Source organism: Paramormyrops kingsleyae, chromosome 5, assembly GCF_048594095.1.
Source record: "Paramormyrops kingsleyae isolate MSU_618 chromosome 5, PKINGS_0.4, whole genome shotgun sequence".
In the NCBI taxonomy this organism is placed as follows: domain Eukaryota; kingdom Metazoa; phylum Chordata; class Actinopteri; order Osteoglossiformes; family Mormyridae; genus Paramormyrops; species Paramormyrops kingsleyae.
The window spans coordinates 10,098,350-10,122,110 of record NC_132801.1 but is presented as its reverse complement, the minus strand read 5'-3'; the positions used below and the strand labels follow the sequence as shown (position 1 = coordinate 10,122,110).

At 46.8% G+C, this 23,761-nt stretch overlaps 1 protein-coding gene and 1 long non-coding RNA gene across 6 annotated transcripts; one reads left to right on the top strand and one right to left on the bottom strand.

The window, feature by feature from the left end:
* On the top strand, positions 1 to 23,761 carry LOC111833513 (uncharacterized). Of its 5 annotated transcripts, XM_023791843.2 has the most exons (8): positions 16 to 345; positions 14,779 to 15,075; positions 18,322 to 18,375; positions 18,514 to 18,609; positions 18,704 to 18,734; positions 18,821 to 18,870; positions 19,250 to 19,284; positions 20,414 to 23,761. In XM_023791843.2, exons 1-8 carry the CDS (start codon positions 264 to 266, stop codon positions 20,525 to 20,527), a joined length of 759 nt encoding a protein of 252 aa, XP_023647611.1. In that variant the 5' UTR covers positions 16 to 263; the 3' UTR covers positions 20,528 to 23,761. The 5 variants fall into 5 exon arrangements, 2 of the variants coding, with proteins under 2 accessions (XP_023647610.1, XP_023647611.1); XR_002835776.2 differs by lacking the exons at positions 18,821 to 18,870; positions 19,250 to 19,284; positions 20,414 to 23,761 and adding an exon at positions 14,497 to 14,594 and having other exon boundaries at positions 198 to 345; positions 17,826 to 18,375; positions 18,704 to 18,738; XR_002835775.2 differs by lacking the exons at positions 18,821 to 18,870; positions 19,250 to 19,284; positions 20,414 to 23,761 and having other exon boundaries at positions 3 to 345; positions 17,826 to 18,375; positions 18,704 to 18,738.
* On the bottom strand, positions 6,945 to 13,118 carry LOC111833514 (uncharacterized). The gene is made up of 2 exons (XR_011991704.1): positions 12,990 to 13,118; positions 6,945 to 12,477 (listed from the first exon to the last, which is right to left on the bottom strand). It is a non-coding gene; the product is annotated as an uncharacterized lncRNA (long non-coding RNA).

Here is a 23,761-nt window from a genome sequence, read left to right as displayed (position 1 = left end):
TATCCTGTGTGGGGGTTGGTGCGAGTCGCCAAGAAGAGGCAGCTGTTATTGTTATGGTGCCTGGAATAAAGTCATTTGAATGGTAAGCTGAGTCTGCATCTTCATTAAGGTGAAGATCCAACAAAAGTGGCGATGAGGACGTCTGAATCGACGCGTGTTGTCTCTGACAAAAACAAAAAAAAAGTAAATTAATACATACACGGGAGAAAGTTTTTTTTTCCCCCCTCTCGCTTCTTTTTTTTTTCTGGCGGGAGCCCCGGCTAATGCTAGCTGCGTACATACTGGCATGTCCTGCTGAGAAGGGAGGAGTGGTCTGGCGACACCAACTGAGTTACTCCGAACGCTGTAAGTACCCAGGGGAAACCTTCTGTAACGGAGCAGTGCGGTAAAAAAATAATAAATCAATAATACACAATAGATGGTGCCGTAAGCAATTAGATCTGGAGCTTTCACCTAAAATAGCAAACTTCTTAATAACTCCAACTAAAAAACTACTGTCTAGGATTTACGTGCATCTAGCAGAATCTGATACAACGCTCTCACTCCCTACCCACAAATGGGAAAGGGATTTACTTATCAATCAAGACACTAACTTCTGGAGGCAAATTTGCTTGAATACCTTTCGAATGAATCGGAACTCCAACCTGCAGCTTTTACAATACAAAATTTTACACAGAACACACTACACAGGGCAGAGGATGTTCCAGATGGGTATCAGAGATACTGACATATGCCTAACTTGTAAGACGGATGCACCAGATAATTACCTGCATGCTTTCTGGTATTGCACACCGGTCAACGAATTCTGGCAAAGGATTTGTGAAGACTTATCGACACACCTAGGGCATCCCATCCCACCCTCCCCCTCACTCTGCCTGCTTGGGGACCTCACTGACACTAATATGGACATGAATAAATCTTGCATGCTTCTCACAGTACTAACCATTGCTAAGAAAACAATCCTTCTGAACTGGAAGTCAAAAGAGAATTTAAACATAAATCTGTTCAAAAATCTACTCTGGGATTATGTTTCCATGGAGAGGATGTCTGCCTGTAAGAAAAATCAATTGATCGATTTTGAAGACAGTTGGACTCCAATAATGAATTTTTTAACGTAATGTCGTCAGGGGTGGTGGGGCCTTGCCGTCACCGTCCCGGGTTGGGGGCTGGGGGTGGGGGGGCTGGGTTGTTGGGGTCCTCTGGTGTTTCTCTTGGCTGAGGGCGCGTGGTCAGTGTCTCTGGGTGGCCGCTGGCCTGGCCTGGTGGGGGCGGTGCGGGGGGTGGGGGGGTTCTGCCCCCGCGGGGTGGGTGGCGCGCTGGGGGGGGATCGGGGGGTGGGGCCTCTGGGTTCCGCCTGGGCCGCTGCGCTGGGGTGCGTGGGTTTGGGGGCGTGGGCTCTATCTGCTGGGGCCGCTGCTCCGGCTCCCGGGCGGGTGGTCGCCCGCATGCTGGGGGGCCTGGTCTGCCCGGGCCCGTTGCCTGGTGGGGACGGGTCGTTGTCTGCCGTTGGCGATTCCGGCGCGGGGCCCTCGGGCGCTGTGGGGTGGTTTGGGGGGGGCGGTGGGGGGAGCCTCTGCCTCGCCTGGGGGGGGGCCTGGGGTGGCCGGGGGGCGGGGGTTACCCCGCCTGGCTGGTCCGGCTCCCCGTTTGCCGGGGGGGTCTGGGGTTGTCCCGTCCTTGGCCGCTAGCTGGGGTCTCATCGGGCGTGGTGGGGTGGGTCTCTCCCGGTCTGCGCCTGGGGGGGGGGGGGCGTTCCCTGCTGCTGGGCTGCCTGTGCCGCCCCTGAACACCTCGGTTGGCCGTCCCTGCCGGCTGTGCGGGGTCAGGGATGGGGACTAATCGGGGCCAGTCGGGGATCTGGCCCCGGTGCCGGGGGGGGCCCACTCCTGGCACGCCCTTATTGCTCCCCTGGGTCCAACACCACATTTCACACAACACTAGGGCCTTGAGGGGCAGTGGGGAGGTGCGCCGAGTCACTGCCCCTCAATTTTTACTTACATGTTAGACACCACATGACACTAGGGCTGAGGAGGTGGGTTGAGGCAGGTGGGGCTCTGCCGTCTGCCAGCGGGGGGGTGCCCATGCCTCAACTGCTCGCCCACTTTTTGCACCTTAGTCATATACACAGTCCACATTACATTAGGGCCTTGGGGGTGCGGGGAGGGGGATGGGGGACTCTGCCATCTGCCAGTGGTGGGGCCCTCATACCCGAACTGCACCCAGTAATTTTAATGCATAGTAGACATAAACACACAACTCTCTCACACATGTACATGCACACTTCACACCAACATGGGTCAGGGAGGGGATGGGGGCTGAGGGCCCCCCCTAACTCTCTGTCTCTGGCCCTGTGCGGGTGGGGTGGCCCGCCGGGGGGAAGACCCATCATGGGGGGGTTCGGGTGGCCCTGGTGGGTATGGGCGGCCTCCTCTCTTGGGCCGCGGGCCGGGTGGTGCTTGGCTCTGCTGCGCCGTGGTGGGGCCCTGGCGGGCGGTCCGGGGAATCTTGGGACACTCTGGGCCCTGCTAGGCGGATTGGGGGGTTCGGTCTGGGCTGGGCGGGGTGTCTGCCGCTCCCCGGTCGCCGCGGGTCCGCTCCCGGGTGGGGGGGGGGCTCTTTGTATGGGCCCCCCTTGGATCATCCTGCAGTGTTGGGGGGGAGGCGTGCCGGGTCGCTGCGGTGGGCGGCGGCCCGTCCTCCCGGGGGACGGGCTGGGGGGGCTGGGGCTCCCCCGGTGTGTGGCGGCCCGTCCTCCCGGGGGACGGGCTGGGGGGGCTGGGGCTCCCCCGGTGTGTGGGGGGCCGTCCGCCGGGGGGTGGGGGGGGTGGTCCCGGTGGGTGGGGCCCTTCGGCCCTGGACCCGCCTGCCCCGGTGGGGGGGTTGCGGGTGGGGCTGGGGGGCTCGCCGCCCGTCCTCCCTCTGCGGGCCTCCCTGTGCGGGGGTTGGCGCCCCCTTAGTCCCTCGCGGGCTCCCTCTCGGGTTGGGCGGGTGGTTGTCTCTGGGATGCGTGGCTGTGGGCCCTTGTGCCGGGGGGGCAGTAGGGTGGCCTCGGTTGCCTGGTTCTCCTGCCTTCGCCTTGGGCCTGGGGGGGGGGGGGGGTGCTGCCGCCTCCCCTGACGGCATTAAATGCCAGCACATCCAATGACAAATCAGGTCACACCTACACTTGCACATGCATACAAGACTGGTTGAGCGATCAATATCATTATTATTATTACTTTTTAGGGTATGTTATAGATTTAGGAATTGAAATATACATATATAACGGTACGATTACGTGTGTGTATGCTACATATATATAATGCCGATTTGTATTAATTATTATTAGTATCACTGATGTTGTTATAATTCTTGTTGTTTGATGAGTGTTATGTTTCTTATGGTTGTTTGTATTCTGTATTCCCCTATACTTCATCTTTTTTCCATCCCGCCTACATTATTAGTGTTATTATTTCTGTATACCTTTTTTTTTTTCCTTTCTCTCTCCCCCTCTCCCCATGGTGATTGATGTCTGTTATTGTTACGCTTGTTGTTTTTGTACCCCCCCTGTTTTTCTCCTTTTCCACGGTACTGGTGAGTTCGGAGCGGCCACAATCTTTACTCTTGAATGTAATGTAAAATAAAGTTGTCCTCCGAAGAGGGGGGGTGGTGGTGGGCAAGAAAGAAAAAAAAAATAAATAAAATAAAATATCTATATATATATATATATATCTATATATATATATAATGGCTGGACTTATCGGCTCAATCGGTCCTTTCGATGAGAACATAGAGCAGTGGAGCTCATATACGGAGCGGTTTGGCTACTTTGTCGCAGCAAATGGTATAAGTGACGACAAGATTGTGCCCACTTTCTTGAGCATGATCGGCCCAAAGACTTTTAATCTGCTCCGGAACATCCTACAGCCAGTAAAACCAGGGAGTAAAACACATAAAGAACTTGTGGACACACTTACCAACCATTTTTCCCCCAAGCCTCTGGTGATTGCCGAGAGATTTAGATTTCACAGGCGAAATCAAGAAGAGGGTGAGTCTGTCACCATGTTTGTTGCAGCTTTACGCAAGCTGGCTGAACATTGTGAGTTTAGAGATGCTCTAAATGATGCATTAAGGGACAGGCTTGTTTGTGGACTAAAAAATGAAGCAACCCAGAAGAGGCTGCTCACAGAAAGTGATCTGACTGTTGAAAAGGCCATTAATATAAGTGTTTCAATGGAAATGGCATCTAAAGAGGCCCAACAGCTGCATGCACTAGGCAAAGTTCACAAACTTAGCAGCAGTAATCAAGATTTTCAAGGGCCATGCTTTCGTTGTGGTAAATCTGGTCATATTGCTTCTGCATGTTGGTGCAAGGATATGGACTGCCGAAGCTGTGGAGAAAGGGGTCATGTGGAACGTGCTTGCAGAAATAAAAAGAGCAAAGAGAAAGATTCAAAGACAAGAAATATAAAGAACAGTACAAATTACAAGAACATAAGACATGTTCACACAGTCAAACACGAAAAGGAGAGCAACAGTGATTCTTCTTCAGAAGACACATCTGTCACCGTAAATACATTACGAGTAATGACTGTGAGTGAGAGCTCAGATGGGTTCTGGACCAACGCCAAGTTGGAAGGTCATTCAGTACAGATGCAAATAGACACCGGATCAAAGGCATCCTTAGTGTCCTATAAAATCTACAGGAAATACATGAGACATCTTCCTCTACGTCCTTCGGACACTGTCTTCAGAGCATATACGGGACATCCAGTGCACATGAAAGGGATGACAGATGTACTGGTGCAGTGCAATGATCAGACTGTGAGACTCCCAGTCTACATAACAAAAGGAAACTATGCAGCTATAATGGGACGTTTGTGGTTAAAGGCAATTCAGCTTAACTGGCAAGAGGTGAGAAAAATGTCAGACAGTTCAACAGAACTGCAGCTGATAATGGAAAGGCACAAAGAGGTCTTTCGTGATGAACTGGGCAGCATGAAAGATATTTTGGTGAGGCTTCATGTGAAGCCTGGCACCAAACCGGTGTTTTTGAAAGCAAGACCAGTGCCGTATGCTATCAGACCGAAGGTGGAAGCTGACTTGGATGCTATGGTCCAGAATGGGGTTTTGGAGCCTGTGACAACCAGTGAATGGGCCACGCCCATTGTTCCGGTACCAAAAAAAAATGGTGGAATTCGGACCTGTGGAGATTTCAAAGTAACCCTTAACCCTGTCTTAATAGCGGAACAGTACCCGCTTCCTCTGATTGATGACTTGTTTGCTGGACTGAGTGGAGGTCAGAAATTTAGTAAAATAGATCTGAGTCAGGCTTACCTTCAAATGCAGGTGGATGAACAGTCGCGTGAAATGCTGACTATAAACACACATAAGGGACTCCTCAGATATTGCAGACTGCCTTTTGGTATCACTTCAGCCCCAGCACTGTTTCAACGAGCAATGGATCAGATCCTCAGTGGTTTACCAGGGGTACAGTGCTACCTGGATGATATTCTGTGTACTGGAGCAAACGACGAAGAACACCTGCGTAATTTGGATGCCATACTTCAAAGACTGAGAGAGTACGGGTTAAGAGTTCGCAAGGACAAATGTGAGTTCTTTCGACCATCTGTGGAATACCTTGGACATGTAATTGATGCTAAGGGACTTCATACAGCACCCTCCAAAATTGCAGCCATTATGGAGGCACCCCCACCTCAAAATGTCAGCCAATTGCGATCCTTTTTAGGGTTATTGAACTATTATGGGCGTTTCATCCCCAATTTAGCATCACTGATCAAACCATTGCATGAACTGTTACATCAGGACAAGACGTGGAAATGGACAGCCAGCTGCCAGGAGGCTTTCAAAAAAGCTAAAGAAGCGCTGACCACATCCGAGATCCTGACCCATTTTAATCCCTCATTTCCAGTTCAACTTGCTTGTGACGCATCTCCATACGGAGTGGGGGCAGTCATCTCTCACATACTGCCAAACGGTGAAGAAAAGCCTATTGCTTTTGCCTCCAGGACGTTGAACAAAGCAGAGACTAACTATGCTCAGTTGGAAAAAGAGGCACTGAGTATTGTTTTTGGAGTGCGGAAATTTCATCAATACTTGTATGGGAGGCAGTTTACACTCCTGACAGATCACAGACCTCTCACAACCATCCTGGGGCCACACACCGGGATACCGTCTCTCGCTGCATCACGACTGCAGAGATGGGCCTTGCTGTTATCCGCGCATTCTTATGATATTAAGTACCGTAAATCAGACACCCATTGCAACGCTGATGGGTTGTCCAGACTGCCACTCCCTGTCCCAAAGTCAGATTCAAACACCATGGACATATTCTACTTCAGGGAAGTGGAAAGAGCGCCTGTTTCAGCTGTGCAGGTCAAAAAGGAAACTCGTAATGATCCTGAGTTGTCAGAAGCCATGGACATTATTCTTAAGGGTCGCCCCCCCCCCTAGCAGCAGTGTATACCTGAAGCCTTACCTCAGCAGGCAGCTAGAGCTTTCTGTCCAGTCGGGATGTTTGCTATGGGGAAGACGAGTAATCATTCCAATGTCACTTCGTGTGAAAATGTTGCAACAGCTTCATGCAGGACATAGTGGAATAGTAAGGATGAAAGAAATCGCGAGAAGCTATTTCTGGTGGCCAGGCATGGACAGACAAATCGAAGAAATGGCTACAAGTTGTTCAGCTTGCCAGAAGATAAGAAATAATCCCCCACTAGCTCCTCTCCATCCTTGGGAATTTCCACAAGAGGCTTGGCAGCGTGTGCACATTGATTTTGCAGGACCAGTGGAAGACAGAATGTTTCTGGTCGCTGTCGATGCACACAGCAAGTGGCCTGAAGTGGCTATAATGAAGTCAACTACAACAGAAAAGACAATCGAAGAACTAGGAGAGATGTTCAGTCGTTTTGGATCCCCAGCTCAACTAGTCTCTGACAATGGACCCCAACTTGTGTCGCAGGAAATGTCTGTTTTTCTACAAGCTAACGGAGTGCAACACATCACATCAGCTCCTTACCATCCTGCTACTAACGGCCTTGCTGAAAGGTTTATACAGACTCTTAAACGAACACTCAAAGCATCACAAGGACAGGGGAAACTACATCAAAGACTCCATAACTTTCTGTTGAACTACAGAAACACTCCTCACAGCACTACAAGATCATCTCCTGCAAACTTAATGCTCAAAAGAGACCTGCGTACTACCTATGATCTGTTGAAACCCGCAGCAGTGAAAGAGGTAGTTCAAGGTCAACAGGAAAAACAGATACAACGCAGAGAGCGACAGGCTAAGAACAGAGTTTTCACAGCAGGAGATACTGTGTTGGCAAGAAACTACAGTATAGTGGCGGACCTAAATGGGTTCCTGCTACGGTCATTGCCCAAACTGGACCAGTTTCTTATACCGTCCAGACAGACGATAGTGTTTGGCGAAGACACGTTGATCAACTCCTCTCCGCTTCACCAGCATCAGCAGAGCGGTTCCCAGGAGATTCTTCAGAGGCACTGACCGACACTTCAGTTCTTTTCCCCACACAAATGCCGTACCCAGTTCCAGTTGTGCCGGCTGTGGATTTGGCAACAGAAGGGACTGAGACACCTGTTCAGTCGAGTTCCAAAGACATCTTACCCTCATTGGACAATAAGACTGATGTTCCCACAGAGCGCCGATATCCTCAGAGAGAGCGGCGAACCCCTGTTCGCCTGGATCTTTAGAGTAGATCAGTGGCAATTCCAAACCATCAGGGGCAGAATAATTCCCTTGGAATCAGTCAAGGTATTGAGATAGTCTAACCCCATCCCTGAGTTAGAGTTCATACCATGTATGCTTATGTGTATTGACATAGGAGAAAGAGAATAGTTGGCTGTGATGTTCAATCACCAGTGTTGTCATGTTTTGCTATGTTAACGCAAGGGTTGATACCAGAAATTGGGTGGATGTTCGTATCCTTGGGAGCTAACTAATTTTTCTGTTATTTGCATGGGGAACATCAGTTGTAAGAGGGAAGGAGATGTTATGTATTTTGAGTTACCAGGGCCACCGTAATTGAGAGTGACACATGGTATTATGGGTAACGTAGTATCCTGTGTGGGGGTTGGTGCGAGTCGCCAAGAAGAGGCAGCTGTTATTGTTATGGTGCCTGGAATAAAGTCATTTGAATGGTAAGCTGAGTCTGCATCTTCATTAAGGTGAAGATCCAACAATAGGCATGTTCCATTCTGATGTGGACGCCTCCAACACCCCTCCCCTCAGCAGGCCTTCTATCATCTCAGCTATTCCCTCCTCTGCCACTGGTTTATGAGGGTACTGTTTAATCCACAGGGGGCCTTCCCCAGGGCGCAGTTGGAACTGCACCGGGGGACAATCGATCAGCCCGACATCTGTGGGACTGGTGGACCATAGGGAATCAGGCAATGCAGCTAGCAGGGCTGCTACTTTTGGATGGTCCATCTTTTCACGCCCGTGATCCCTCGTTATTTGTTCATGTTGTAGGAGAGCAGTGTCTTGTGCAGTGACCTGAATGCAAAACGTATTACAGGAGGGCGAGAAGGAAATTTGTGGGACCTGGGTCGGAGCCCAGTCCCCGGCGTCCCTGGCTCTTTTTACCATTGGCCCTAAGTCTTTAGCCTGATGCTTAGGGTGGAGGGCCAGGGAGACGTGAGGGACGGCTTCCTGGCCCATTCGGTACCAGGGAAGCTGTTCTGCAGTTAAATTGGTGGTTGAGGCCACCCCTTCAGGACCCACGTATATATTTTCAGAGGCAACTTGCCACTGGCGGCCTTCCAGTTGCTCTGCAAAGAGTTCTCCGTACCATTCGGTGTCATCCCTATCATAGAAAAGGGTCACATGGGGAGGGTCGGGCGGAGGCACATAAGGCTCTAGGAGCGAGATCCAGGGCCGCCACGCAGAGTAAGCTGCCAAAATACCCATCAGGCTGGGTTCTATCAGGGCCCAGTAAATGTCAGCCAGCGGCTGTTCTTGGACGGGCTGCATCAGACACTGTCCCATCCCCCATGTCTGCGTACTGCAGCGGATGCGTGTACCCCCCGGCAAGGTGACAACCAGTCCATCAGCGCTGCACAGAATTGATGCTCCCAGCTTCACCAACATGTCTCTCCCCAGCAAGTTCACAGGCACAGAGGGAGACACAAGAAAGGGGTCGAGCAAAGTCTGTTTCCCCACCACCACCTTAACTGGCTTGGTCACTGGCAGTCTCTGTTCCTCCCCCGAGAAGCCCACAACGGTCACTGTAGATGTATTTCTGTTGTTCTGGGGCCACGATGAGGGTGGAATACGTGGCTCCGGTGTCTACTAGGAACGGCAGTTCTTTGTCCATGACCAAGAGAGGGAGCATGGGGTCTGCCTCCCCTGCTCCCTGGGCCACCCGTGGGGACCGTCAGTCTTGATTGGGCTCCCAGCCCCAGTCGTCGCTGGCCAGGAACGGGAATTGCCCCGCAGCGACCACGCCCTGTGCGGTGGGGACTGCTTGCGCGTGCGGCACTATCACCTGTGGGGCCACGGCCGGCCCCTGACCACCGGGACGGGCACCTCCGGCCTGACCCGCTGCATTCGCAGAACACACAAAATCACGGGCCCAGTGTCCAGTTCCCCCACACCTGTAACAGGTCCCTGGCCGCTGTCCACCTTGCAACGCACCCCTTCTCACGGCCCGGCCCCTGTTTCCCCGGCCCCAACCTCCCCGGCCTCGACCCCATTGTTGGTCCCACCCGCCCTGTTGGTAGGTGGGGGGTCCATACCACGGACCGGGTGGTTGAAATTGGGGTCCCTCTGGTTGTGCCCCAGCCACCATTTGTTTACTCTGTCCCTTCTTTTTCTCGTCATTCACCTTTTTCCTGGCCTCACCCACCTGGAGTTTCAATAACTGTGTCTGTAACTGTTTTACCTCACTCTCCTCCTTATGTACGTCCTCCTTTGCCCTCTGTAAATGATGGACCAGGTGTCTATCCCACACCTGGGAGTCTGCCCCTGGGAGGTCAGGACTGTCGAACATTATGGTCCTCACCCTCTCAGGAATGCCTTCAAGAACTGCACGCCTAAACCACTCTCGCTGAAATCCCTCTCGCCCCGGATGGCACCCCGTCCTCCGGGTCCAGTCCTCCTTACACTGATCCAAATACTCTCTCGGGTGTAATTTGGGGTACCAGAAAAACTTCGGGACCACTGCTCCACTGGGCGCAGGGAACATCTCTCGCAGGGCGTCACCCAATTTCATTATCACTCTGGTCAGTTCTATGTTATCCTCTCGCCTAAGAATTCCTGCTCTTTCCTCTAATTCTAATAAAGTGTGTTTGCCCATGGCCCTGGCGGCCACGGCACGAAAATCTCCTAGGGCCAATTTCTGACCCGTAGTCAGCTGGTCCAGCTTCTCTAACCATTGTCCTCCTCCCTCTGCAGCTGGAGGTAATTTATCTGTAAGCGCCTGGACATCTCCTATGGAGAATGGCTTATATTTATCGCACATCTGACCTGCCTCCCGCAGGAGGGGGAACTGTGTAGCCTCTCGAGTTTTAGATCTAGTTGTCATATGGTGTCTGCGGTCTTTCCCTCCTAGCGCCTTTTTCGTCGGGGTCACCAAACCCCATGTAATGTCCCCACTATTTCGACTCTGGTACTTCTCTGCTCATTCACTAGAGCACACGGGTTCTGTTTCCGTGACGCCTGGCCCTTTCGTCTCTCTATCTGAGCCCTTTGTACTCGTGCCCCGAATGCCTTTGTTGTTGGACATTCGTCCTCTCCCTCAGTCTCCGTTCCCTGACTGTCATTCAGTTCCCTTGTCACACCTGGGTCATCTCTTCCCTTTCCTTCTGAACCTTCTGTTCGAGAGCCGTCATACATCTGTCCCTGTCCCCGTCTTTCTGATTCAATTAGGACGGATCCCGACGTTATAGTAAATTGAGGACACATATGTGTGACTGGTGCCACTGGGGCGGAGGGCACCGTCCCTCCACTAGAGTAAGCGGGAGGGTCATCCGAACACGTTTTGTTTTTATTCTCTGACGGCCCCTTTTGCTCCATCGGCTCCCTATGTAAATGATCTGTCCCTTGCCACAACATTGCCAATTTCCACCATACTCTCTTTTCCTCTCCTACCTTTTTCTCCTGTTTTTCCCATTTCCCTTTTTTAAACATCCCCACTTCATTTTTCTGACGGACTGCTTCCTTTACCTGCCTTCTGTGTTCTTTCTCCTGTAACCAGAGTAATTCTCCTAAAGATCGTCTATCCTCTGGCTTATACCCTGCACATCTAATTACTCTCATCATTCTTTCCCTGGCATCTGCCACCACCTTTTCCCTATCCTTTTCGCCTACTTCTTCCGATATCGTCACCTCCATAAGTTTCATTTGATCTGACAGAGTTTTCCATGGGCGTTTGGGACTATTTCCCCAGCCTCCGTCGTCCAATTCCCTATTGAATTCACCGTCCATTTTACTTTTTCTGACTCATCCAATAATGCTGTATATTCTTCCCTACGATTTTTCCACCCACACTTCTTACACTGTTTTTGCGTTTGAGAATGTCCTATTACCAAACACCACAGTTTCTCCAGACTTACTGCTTATTCTCCCCTCGTGTATATATACCTTTCGGGGATTCTACCCCGAGACCTTAATTCAGAACTTTAGGGACCCTTTGTCCCTAATTTTTCATCCCTCTTTACCGAGATTCTGACTCAGACTTTTAGGGACCTCTGTCCCTGACTCCTCATCCCTTTACTTTTCCGAGATTCTGACTCAGACTTTTAGGGACCTCTGTCCCTGACTCCTCATCCCTTTACTTTTCCGAGATTCTGACTCAGACTTTTAGGGACCTCTGTCCCTGACTCCTCTTCCCTTTACTTTTTGGGGATCCTACCCCCGGGATTTTAACCCAGCCCACTGGACCCTGTCCAGTGCACTACCGCCCGTCGACTAGTAGGGGGGTTGCCAAACCAAGGATTTCACCGTCTTCCCTTCTGAAATTATCACCGTCTTCCCTTCTGAAATTATCACCGTCTTCCCTTCTGAAATTGTCTACAATCACGTGTCTAACACTTTAAGTCTCCGTAAAATCAGACAGACAGACCGATAGGACACATCAGAATACTTTTTTTAGTATGTTCAATATGCAGATTTCGATAAAACAGGCTCTGCTTACCTTTTTACTTGGGTACCCTGTATACTTCCGTGTCCAGTCAAGCCTTGTCCACTTTAGCCGAATGATGGTGTCCTTCTCATCCCGGACGAGCCCCCAAATTGTTGGAGTACGATGCTCCACCGGGTCCGGATGAGAAGAGATCACACAGGGAGACTCTCAGTGTTACTTTTATTAATACTCCTTTATTCAGTAATGCATTCTATTGTTAATGCCTCTTATTGCTTTAATGCGAGCCGGCTCGGGAACAGACTGCCTACACACCCCCAGTGTGTCAGCTCAGCATGTTCTGGCCAGTAAAGCTTTACTGTGTGTTATATACCTGTGTAACCCCTCATGTGTCTGCGTTGTGGTTTTCACTTAAAGAACGAAGGGACGTGGGGCTATGCAGCGGTTTTATTCACCTGGCACGAATAACACAAGGTTGGGAGTCCGCAGGGCGGCACAGCTTGGAATACATAAGCAATGCTAGTATGGGGAGAGACGGAATGTTAGCTATTTTCACGTGTGGTTTCAAAACTTCGATGAAAATCCACTCAAAACTACATAAACACAACACAAAGTACACCGACAACATCTACAAGGAGGGAGATGCAATCTCTGTCAATCAATATTGATTTGGAATGTTCACTGGAGCATAAATAATTAATTACATCGGAGCGCTATTGACATAGAACTTACCGCTGGATTAATCTCCAAAACTGTGAGAGCCAAGCAGTTCTACCTGAGCTACCACTAGAGGCCAGTATTTAACCACTATACGATTAGTATATATGGGAAAAGCTGGCTCACACAGGAGTGCAAGTGGAAACAGCAAAATGTACACTGTTACACCTGCATTGTGCTTAGTTACTTCCTTGTTCTGGTGTTGCTCAAAAGCGAAAGCATAATCAGCAGAGCTGGTACATTTCCATCTTAGCTTATTTCTAAGTTCTTAGAACCCTTGTTGTTTACAGGTGTTCTCAGAACCTAACCCTTATGTCCATTTCAGGGTCTTCAAGACCCAGTCGAAGATTTCAAACATGGGGCAACCGCTAGGTCTCGCACTAACTTTGAAAGGCTTTCCACGGTCTTTGTCGGCATCTAGTGGTCACAAAAATGTATTACATGACACATAAGGGATGACTCTTTGCAGTAAAGACGACATTTTTTATATTCGCGAATTAAAAAAAAATCATTAAAAAAAATATTGCGACTGGGTCGGCCAGACCCAGATGTTCTACATGGTGCAGTGTAATACTGATGTGGACATAAGGGATTGCATACTTGGCGTAAATATAACTTTTGTGGTTATAGGTGTTAGACTGTCTATCTTCTTGCAGTTGCTTAATGTCTTGCAGATATATTTTCCTGTCACGTACTCTGTCCACCCTCCTGCTTCTACCCCCACAGTTCCCAAACCCCCCCTCAGGAACACCCCACACGAGCCATGTATTTCTTAAATTTCACCACCAGCAAACACCGTAAACCCTAACCCGAAATCTAACCCCAACCCTACTCCTAACCCTAACCCCTTACCCTTCTTCCCTTGTGTGAAGACTTGGGACTTTGAGCCCTAAAAATGGAGCAAAATTGAAGCTGATTAGGCACTTTATATCTCCTAATTTTTAGCAGCAATGCCTGGGGATGGGAAGAAGTAGGGTGGGCACCAGAATTAACCTTGGGGTTCATTCCCTAACCCTAACCCCCTACCCCTATCCTAACCCCAACCCTAAATCCCCTTCCCTAACCCTAAATTTCCTTCTCGAACTCCAAACTCTAAAACCTAACCCTAACCCTACTTCTAACCCTAACCCTAACCCCAACCCCCAGCCCATGTATTTCTTAAATTTCACCACCAGCTCACTTAATTAACCAGTTAATAAACAACATGAGGTATTGATTAACCAAACGAGATAGGCTAGTAGTCAGCTATATCTGGGTATACTGGGTGGTAACAGCAAATATTGTGGTGAATCCCCACAGGAGAGGTTTTGGAGTGACTAAGCTAACAGTTTGAAAATCATAGTTTTACACCAACAAACAAAATTTTTGTGTCAGCCTAAGACTTCCACGCAGTATTGTAGATCATTAGAGAGCCTAATAAATTGTCTATATTTATGGTAAACACTAAGAAAAAATGTTTACACCAGTGAAGACCGCAGTTTACAGTTTGGATTCCTTCTTTACTTGTGTTCGTATGAGAAATTAAACTGCTTCTGAATCAACATGTAGTGGATAGATCAGTTTTTTATCAGTATTTAAAAAACAATTCAGAAAATGAAACTGCAGATTTGGAGGAAGGAAGTAGACTTTTCCTGTGTTGCAAGTGGGTTTAACTCAGTGTTCGAATGTGATTCAGTGGAGATCAAGACAGCTCAGCACACTGACCTTACAGAATGCTGCTCTCTCGACATCGCTGTCCGTTCACAGGGTTCACCCTCATATTGATATTTTGGGGTAAGTATGTAGATCTTTGGGTTTTTCTAACCTCTTGATCTTGATTAAATTTTGATACACATTTAACTGTTGACATGACATAAACTGAACTGACAAAGGACATAAAAATTAAATAAAACATGCCGTAGTTGAAATGATACCAGGATGTAGCTGCAGAACCATGACACTCATTCTTTCACTGCAGCTCCGGCCCAGATGTCTGACACTGCGCCTGTCCTTCCAGTACCCCTGCTCACCCAGGAACACTCCCAGACTCGGGGCAATGTGGACTTGCTCTGTCGGGCCCCACCTGGCCACGGGGGGGTTATGTTCCAGCTCTACCAGGACAAGAACTTGGTGGACAATGTGTCCTTCACAGGAAACACGCCCGAGGCACGTTTCACCCTGAAGATGCACCTCGCGATGGAGAAACGCTTCTGTTGCCTGTACCAGGACCAAGACAAAGTATACAGCCATTTTAGCCAATACATGAAACCAGTAGGTGAGTAGAGACAGCAGGCAGGAGCACCAGTGCTCCGTTTGGGCTTCTCCTGGAATGCAGGATCAGCAGACAGGGATGATGGGCAGTGAGCGATGTTAATGTGCTCTCAGGGTTCGCTATAGTCTGTGACCCTACAATGGACCCTAATTACAGTTGATTCTACTGCTGCAGAATCTGGCTGTGGAAGGGTTGCTGCATTCAAAGTTATGAAAGACGGGGATTTAAATGGTAGAGTGATTGCAGCTTGGGATCGAAATTCTTCCCGTCTCCGTCTCACTGGGAGATGGAGATGCATTGTACTACTCAACAGTACACTTCTGTGTGCTGCATTAACATGAAGTCCAGCTGAGGTTTCTAAATTCTGCTCCATTGATCCAATTTTTTTATAATTTTTAAATATTGTTTTTGATTCAACTCTTACTAGGATCTCAAAACAGGGGCATACCCTGGGCAGGATGCTAGCAGTACAAAGAGTGCTTCAAAAATAACTAACTAACCACATGTAATCTATTTAAAGGTTGTAGGGATTAATTTATCTATAGTTGTTTATGGAATTATAATGAGTGGGTTTAATAATAGTTAAGAAATCATCATTAGAACCTGCTTGGAAAAAAGCAGCCCTTTCTGGTTAGAATGTTGTCACTGAAGTTTCAGGGGGGTGACGGTTTGACAGGAAAAGGCAGGTAACATATGTACCATAGCAGCCCACAGCCATTTGCACCAACCGAAACGCTGCCACACCCATCCTTCTGCTGAATGAGTACCTTCAGATCCTGTGAAGTTTTCTTGGTTTGGCTTAATGTGCAGTTAACTTTGCAGACTACACCAAATCAGTTTCTGGTAGAAGTGTGTTCCGTAACACTTCACTTGATGGGTCACAATTACTTAGTAATAACTCAGTTACTACTGAAGTACTAATCATGAACAAATCCTGAACAAATATAGTCGAGATAAAAGATGCATCATGATTCATTATTGATGTACAAACATAAGATCAGTATCTCATGTTATTCATGACTTGTTCCTTCAGTAGTTCCTCCTGTAATTCCTTCAGTAGTTCACAAAGGTTTACAGAATTAACAGATATAGTAACAAACAGAATGACCGAGCTCCTCACCCTATCTCTAAGGGAGAGCCCAGCCACCCTGCGGAGGAAACTCATTTCGGCCGCTTGCACTCGCGATCTCGTTCTTTCGGTCACTACCCACAGCTCGTGACCATAGGTGAGGGTAGGAACGTAGATCGACTGGTAAATCAAGAGCTTTGCCTTTTGGCTCAGCTCCTTCTTCACCATGACAGACCGATGCAGCGCCCGCATCACTGCTGATGCCGCACCGATCCGCCTGTCGATCTCACGTTCCATCGTTTCCTCACTCGTGAACAAGACCCCGAGATACTTAAACTCCTCCACTTGGGGGAAGACCCCATCCCCGACCCGGAGAGAGCATTCTACCCTTCTCTGGCTGAGGACCATGGTCTCGGATTTGGAGATGCTGATTCTCACCTCCAAATCTCACCTACTCTTCCATATTGACCACAGCTGAGGCCTGTATTCTATTCCCACTCTTCCATATTGACCACAGCTGAGGCTTGTATTCTATTCACACTCTTACATATTGACCACAGCTGAGGTCTATATTATTCTATATACCCTGCATAATGTAGATTGCTGGAGATGGATCAAATGCCTCAGCTGTGGTTAATATGGAACACTGGAGATGGATCACACCCCTCAGCTGTGGTTAATATGGAACACTGGACATGGATCACAGGCCTCAGCTGTAGTTAATATGGAACACTGGAGATGGATCACACCCCTCAGCTGTGGTTAATGTGGAACACTGGAGATGGATCACAGGCCTCAGCTGTAGTTAATGTGGAACACTGGAGATGGATCACATCCCTCAGCTGTGGTTAATGTGGATCACTGGAGATGGATCACACCCCTCAGCTGTGGTTAGTGTGAAACACTGGAAATGGATCACAGACCTCAGCTGTGGTTAATGTGGAACACTGGAGATGGATCACAACCCTCAGCTGTGGTTAATGTGGGACACTGGAGATGGATCACACCCCTCAGCTGTGGTTAATGTGGGACACTGGAGATGGATCACAGGCCTCAGCTGTGATCAGTACAGAACAGTGGGAATGGAACACATGCCATGGGAGTGGCAGATGAGGGGTCCTATGTCTATCTCTACCAGCTCACCTTGCCAGCACATGGGCAGACAGATCCACCCTCAATGAGCCAGTGCACTTAACAGTCTTGGGTAAGCTGGAGGTGCATCATGTGATCTGGTTACTGTTGGGGGTGGAGCCCTCAGGGAACCCTGGCTAGAAACTTCACTGTATTACACCAGACCTTTTCTAGACACCCTGTCACGGACTGGATGGCACTGGCATTTTATAACTAGTGTGCAAAGCCTGGATTTTAAGGTGAAGACATTATTATAAGATGGATTATAATAAGTGAACTCAGCAGTCAGTGTTATTTAGTAGTGAAAATATGAGGGAAAAAGAAGAAAGCAGAGAAGATGAAACAATGGAGAATCAGTGTTGATCTTGATTGTTGGGCATGATGAATGTTATGATGGTCTGATTTTGCCCTGGATGTTCTTTGGGCATTATTGTTGTCACCTGGCCACAACATGGTCCTGGTTCATATTTTTTATTTCCGATTATATCTCTGCTATGCTGGATAATTAGCAGATTATTGATGCAGTGATACTGTATGGTTCTCTTTGTCTCAGAGTTGTTGCCGGCACCAAGTCTGTCCTTGACCAGTCAGGACCCCATAGACGAGACGGAAATTAGTTTGGAGTGTGTGGGGTTGCCGTCTTACCCCGGGGCCCTGTTCTCGCTCTTCCATCTGGGATCCTCGCAGCCTGTGATCTCCCAGAAGGCCTCCAAGACCCGCCATAGTGCCCGCTTTTCCCCGCCCAGTAGGCAGAACCAGTACCAGTGTCAGTACAGTGTGCATCTGGGCCCTGATGTCAAAGAGTCTGAACGCAGTGCTCCCATAACCCTGCCTGGCTTTAAAGGTGTTTGCATGTGTATGTGGGCATGTGTATGTGGACATGTGTATGTGGACATGTGTATGTGGACATGTGTATGTGGGCATGTGTATGTGGACATGTGTTTGTGGGCATGTGCATTTCATATTTATCTTAAAAAGGTCTTCATGGTCTGTCTGTGTGTATATGCATACAAATGCATACTTGTTTCCTCGTTATCATTATCTTTCAGAAACAAATTTAAATACTGCAGCTGTGCCGCCTCCTGCTCTCTCAGATGACGGAGGTAAAATACGGGCATCATACCAGCAGAAACACAAACACCCAGAGCTGTTTGCCGACAGCTTTTGACTGTCACTCATCCAAACTGTATATGTCTTACATGGATCCAGTGAGTCACGTCTCACCTGTCGCACCACTGCAGGCGAGGTAGACTGGCCATTGATTGCAGGCTCTCTGTCTGCATCCATACTGTTCATGGCAGCGCTGGGATGCCTGGGGTTTGCAGTGTATATGAAAGGTACCTCTGGGCGTCTTTTATCTTGTGTATCTTGTGTATATATATAGTCTGTCTGTGTGCCTGTGTTGACATTCTGGTTCTGTTCCACTTCCAGTCAAAGCTTTGGCGGAGAAGAGGCGGAAAAGGTATCTTGCTATGCGCAGACAAATCTCTTAAAGAACGCCTGATGAATGCACACAGCATAAATGAGACATTTTTGTGTTGTGTTCAGGGAGGAGGCCCTCTTCTGGCACCACATGCACGCCACGGACCGCGTCGTCGGTACGGCATTTCCCACGCTTTGCCAGATGACTCGTCATCACGTGGCAGTCATTGACGCAAGGCTTCTGAAGAGCTTTACTTTCGTTTACATTTGAAACAAACCATGACAGCTCATACTTCTGTTTCCCGTAAATTAACAATATTGGAATAAACCAAAGATAATTGCGAATATGGGGTGTTAAACTGGTCTATACCATTACAGTGTTAAAATAACCATATACAGACGGGAGCAAAAATGGATGCAGTCATTAAATACATTTTTAACATAAAACTTAAATATTCTGTAATTTCCCTATTTATGGCTGGTACATTATCCATACGGAAGCAGCCATTATTTTAGTGACATTCAGCTTAAGTTCTGACTCTTGTGTTCCCGCAGACCTAACCCTGAGACGCATCAGCGTTGGCTCACAGGTAAAGCAGCTTACTGTAGAGTTGCGTCGCTCTTGTACTTCCAATGTGCAGCCTGAGCTGGCATAACATTCCCTCCCGGCACCACGGCCTGGTCTCCTTGTGTCTCTCTCCATCCCGCGACTCACCGCTTTATGGAGCGACGCATCACCTTCTTCTAAAAGTGTCTGCAAGTGACCCATTGTGTTCCCCTTTGCCCGTATGGACTCTGCATCACCTTTTCAAACTATCAACACCCACAGGCTCCGATTCCCATGGGGCTGCTTGTGAAGCTGCTTACTGTGGTTTGGATTATTCACCTTAGTAATTAAGCAGACTAATTTAATTATTCCCCAGGCAACAAACTCATGACAGAGCTCTGTGTGCTTGGGAGTTCCTCACTGTTAGCAAGAAAAAGCTTTCAAAGACTACTGTATGTTAACTTATGATGTAAGGGGTGCATGGCGCTGTGTCTGTCCTCGATAAGGGGGCTCAGGAGCCAATCCCAGGCCGTACAGGACACAAGACGAGGTAAACCCTGGACTGGGAGCCAGGTGCATTTAATTATTATCTTTATTTATGCAAAGCAAAAGTCAGCTATAGATGTTATTATTATTATTCAAAAAAATACATTATATCTGGGAGCTGTCAAAGTAAGAATGAAATATAGTGTTTAGGCTGTTCCAAAATTAAATACTCTATATTGAGTCTATTAACACAAAATATACAAAAGCCATAACAAAAATTAATGGAATTTTTCTGGTAGGTGTCGACAGGGGTATAGTTAGAGATGAATGAATAGGGGGGCTGAGTCTTTACTGGGGGGGATGGCAAACTATTCATGGATTTAAACCAAGAAACATTTATTTCGGGGGGCTAAAAAAATCCTAAAATAGGTCTAACGATGTCTCTGGGTGTCGATATGTTTATTGTTTTCTGCAGTAGTACATATTGTACACAGGGTTAGGATTGGCCAAATAATCGAGTGAAATAATATATTATCATGAATCTGGCATTGTGCTGGAAAAACTGGTATGTGTGTCTGTTCATGTTTCATATCTGCTCAGAGATGTTCCCCACCAAGGGGCTGTGAACATCCAATCCACAGCTTGGTCACGGCGTATTAACTGTGAGTGTGTGGATGTGTGTGCAGGACTGGACCCCATGTGCGGATGACAGAGTGGGAGGAACCGCTGGAAGTCCCAGTGCATCACTGTCCGGGTCTCAGTACCCCTTCTCAACATTTAGGAACCTGTCCTCACTCTGATCACAGTATTGTCATGCATGACGCTAACACGCTTATGCCTATACATATACATGCCTACATACATATAAATACATACACATATATGTGTGTGTGTGCGTGTGTATGATAAGTACTTTAAGAAAGAAAATACAAATAAGGCATATTGCAACTATGATTCCTATTTTTTTTTTGTCAAACATCTGAGTACTTTGTTATATTGCACAAAAATCTATTTCCACATTTATGATGTAAGTGAAGACGATTTCTGAACAATGCTTTCTAAATCTTTTTACGCAAGCATGTTCTGTGGACATAGATTCCCAAATGGTGCCTATTAATGTTAATCTGTTACAGTGTAATTTTAATCCTGTTTTAATATAATATTAAATTAATCATGTTAATGTATCCTTAATAATGTGTTGAATTTTTTATGAATGTGAAGTTTTTTCTAACTGTATCGTGCATCCATCATCAAGCTTTTATCCTTATAAAGGCTGGGAAGTTTTATTGTATGGTATTTTATATCATAATTATATGTGAGCGGTCCAGTTTGTGGTTTTCTTAACAATGTGTCAGTAGAGGGCGCTTAAACCCAGTGAAATAAACTTGTGTTTCCGTACCAATTATTTCGTTTGCAAGTAAGACATTATGACTCGAATATCATGTAGTGTAGATATGGGGTTTATTGTTACGTGTTTTTTGTGAACAATTTGTGTCAGTTTTATGCTAAATAAAGGTTTGGAGCAAAACAAACTTATTTTGAGCAAGTTAGACGAAAATGAGCACACGTGTGTTTATTGGGGAAAACAATGTGGAAACGTTTGACACGGTATGACCAAATTCATAAATGTCGCCGCTGAAGGATTCAAAGCTGATCTGTAGCATTAGATAATCCGATTATTCTCTCTGAAGTCATGCGGTCATATGCCGCGTGAAAGGGTGAGAAAGTGGTTATATGCATTTCATAAAACACAACAAAAGTTGGTTATGTTTTTATCATTAGTATTTCTCGATGCTGAAAGTATTCGTGAGGACGTCGTAAGTTACATGACACGAATTTATTTATATATCGTATTCCCTCCCTTGCGCCCGTAGCTTCCAGGATATAGGCTCCGGACATTCGCCTCCCTGCATAGTACGAGCAGGTATATAAAATGGATGGATGGATGCATGCATGCATGCATGGCCTCTTGACTATACTAACTGCGTTTGAAGACCCTTGGTGGATTTTCTTGTTTTTAATAAAAGCAACTGAGAGCACAAAATCTACCCAAAAAAGAGTATTCTCTTCGTGTTAAACGTTTGATTAGATACGGTCGTAACTTAACCAGTTAGCAGTTTATGTACATATCTAATATGAGTTTCCCGTTGTAGTAATGAAGTGTCATAACACAGCTTGTGACAGCGCCACCATCAGAAGAACATCCGACGCTGCGGACGGTCTGATGTAACTTTTTAGCGGTTCGGAGCTGGTCTGTCGTGGAAAGCATGTAGGTCAGTGGTTGTCATTTATTTAGTGGTTTAGAGTTTTTAAATTAATTTCATTAGTGTATAATTTGTTTACATCTAAAGGTTCGCTGTGCTTGGTACTTCATTTTCTCACAGACGACACTAAAAGTTCTTCCCATTTTCCCACGACTGTTTCATAAGCCTTAAATTATATATAGCAAACTGTATCGTGGCAATGTGGGAGTTAAAAACCTATAGCTTGCAGCTCTGTGTGTGGCGTTTGCACAATCTTCCCGTCACGCTGTTATTCTGGTTTTCTGTTACAGTTCAAAAACACGAGCTTACGATAATTAATGTCTCTAAATTAAACATACTGTAGCATGTGAGTGTGTGCCTTGTGATAGACTGGTGTCGCCAATCATACGCCCTGTACTTCCTGGGATAGGCTGCAGACTGTGACCTTGTTTTAGTAAATTCGTAGATTTTTACTGTTCAGAATAGTAAACGGATCTTAGATGCTAATACTGGTTCTGTAACTGACTACTCAAAGTTCAATATATTCGAACTGCAGCAAAACTCCTGTAACTGGTCATTTTGGAAAGTAGTTTAATTTTATTCTTCTTGGCCATCCTCAGCCCTCAGACAGTGTAAAGTTTACCTCTGTCGCCCAATTTGAGATTTTGGTGACCTAATTAAATCCCATTTGTCTGAATAAATGCAGTGAAATCCAATTAATTGTGATTTGCTCAGTCCCTCAATTGTATCCTTAGGGTGAAAGCTGGCTTTATGGAATTGGCCGTGCGCATCTGTGTGCCTGACATAGACCTTGGATCGATTTAAAGATCCTGTAGCCTTTTACTAGAAGACCAAAAATACTATGGTGTTTAGAAGGTTTGCAGAGGTGAAATTGATCATTTGTTTTATTCTAATACTGGGATGATATGTGTGCATAAGATTTAAGAGGTTTTAAAAAATGTTTCCCTGTGATGACAGACCTGGAAATAGATGTAGGGAGGATATTTACATTTTCAGGGTCTCCTCCCACTCTGCCATATACTCTGCTTGGCCAAAAAAACATCGCACATTTTAATATTTCGCTGGACTGCCATTAGATTTGATTATGGTGCATTGTTTCCACATGCTTATGCAACATCTCAACATTCTTTTTCATAACGATGTTGAGCTGTAATAATGATCCAATCATTGGCTTTTAATTACTTGCTAATTTAAATTCAAACTGTGACTTTTATTTGGCCAGGCAGTGTAAGCTAAAATATTTGCTGTGAACACAAAGTCTGTACCTGTTACCTGAATATCCTTACATTTGGCAATAAAGTCACATGTGTCCTTTTAATAGTTCCTGTGGTGTTGTAGAAAACTATCAGTATATTGTATATATCCGGTGTGTATTATTTCCACAGTCCAATACAATAGGTCTCCCTTTAGGGATCTCACCAGGGACCATCAAGCTTTGGGGTTTGTGTGGATCTTAGATAATAAGCGAAACAGGGTATGTCTGGATCAATTAAGTATTTTTTCTCTTCCAAAGTAATCAATCGTTCTGAATAGAGTGTTTGTAGGACTCTACTGACTTTTTTTATTGTTTCGTCTTGTAATGGGTGTATTGATGGAATTTAATACTCTGTATCATTTAATTGCCTCACGCCTTCAAATATTAATTGTTGTTTATGCATTGTTATAATTCCTGATACCTTGTCTGGTGGCTTGATTATATCCCTCTTTGACCTTAATTATTTAATTGCCTTTTTCTGTGCTGGAATTAAACTTCATTTTCGTTTATATTGA

Coding starts and splice junctions, on each gene's coding strand:
- LOC111833513 (XM_023791842.2), top strand. CDS start 264: ATGCTAGCTGCGTACATACTGGCATGTCCTGCTGAGAAGGGAGGAGTG. Junction 346..14,778: donor ACTGAGTTACTCCGAACGCT/GTAAGTACCCAG, acceptor CTTTCACTGCAG/CTCCGGCCCAGATGTCTGAC. Junction 15,076..17,825: donor CCAATACATGAAACCAGTAG/GTGAGTAGAGAC, acceptor TCTTTGTCTCAG/AGTTGTTGCCGGCACCAAGT.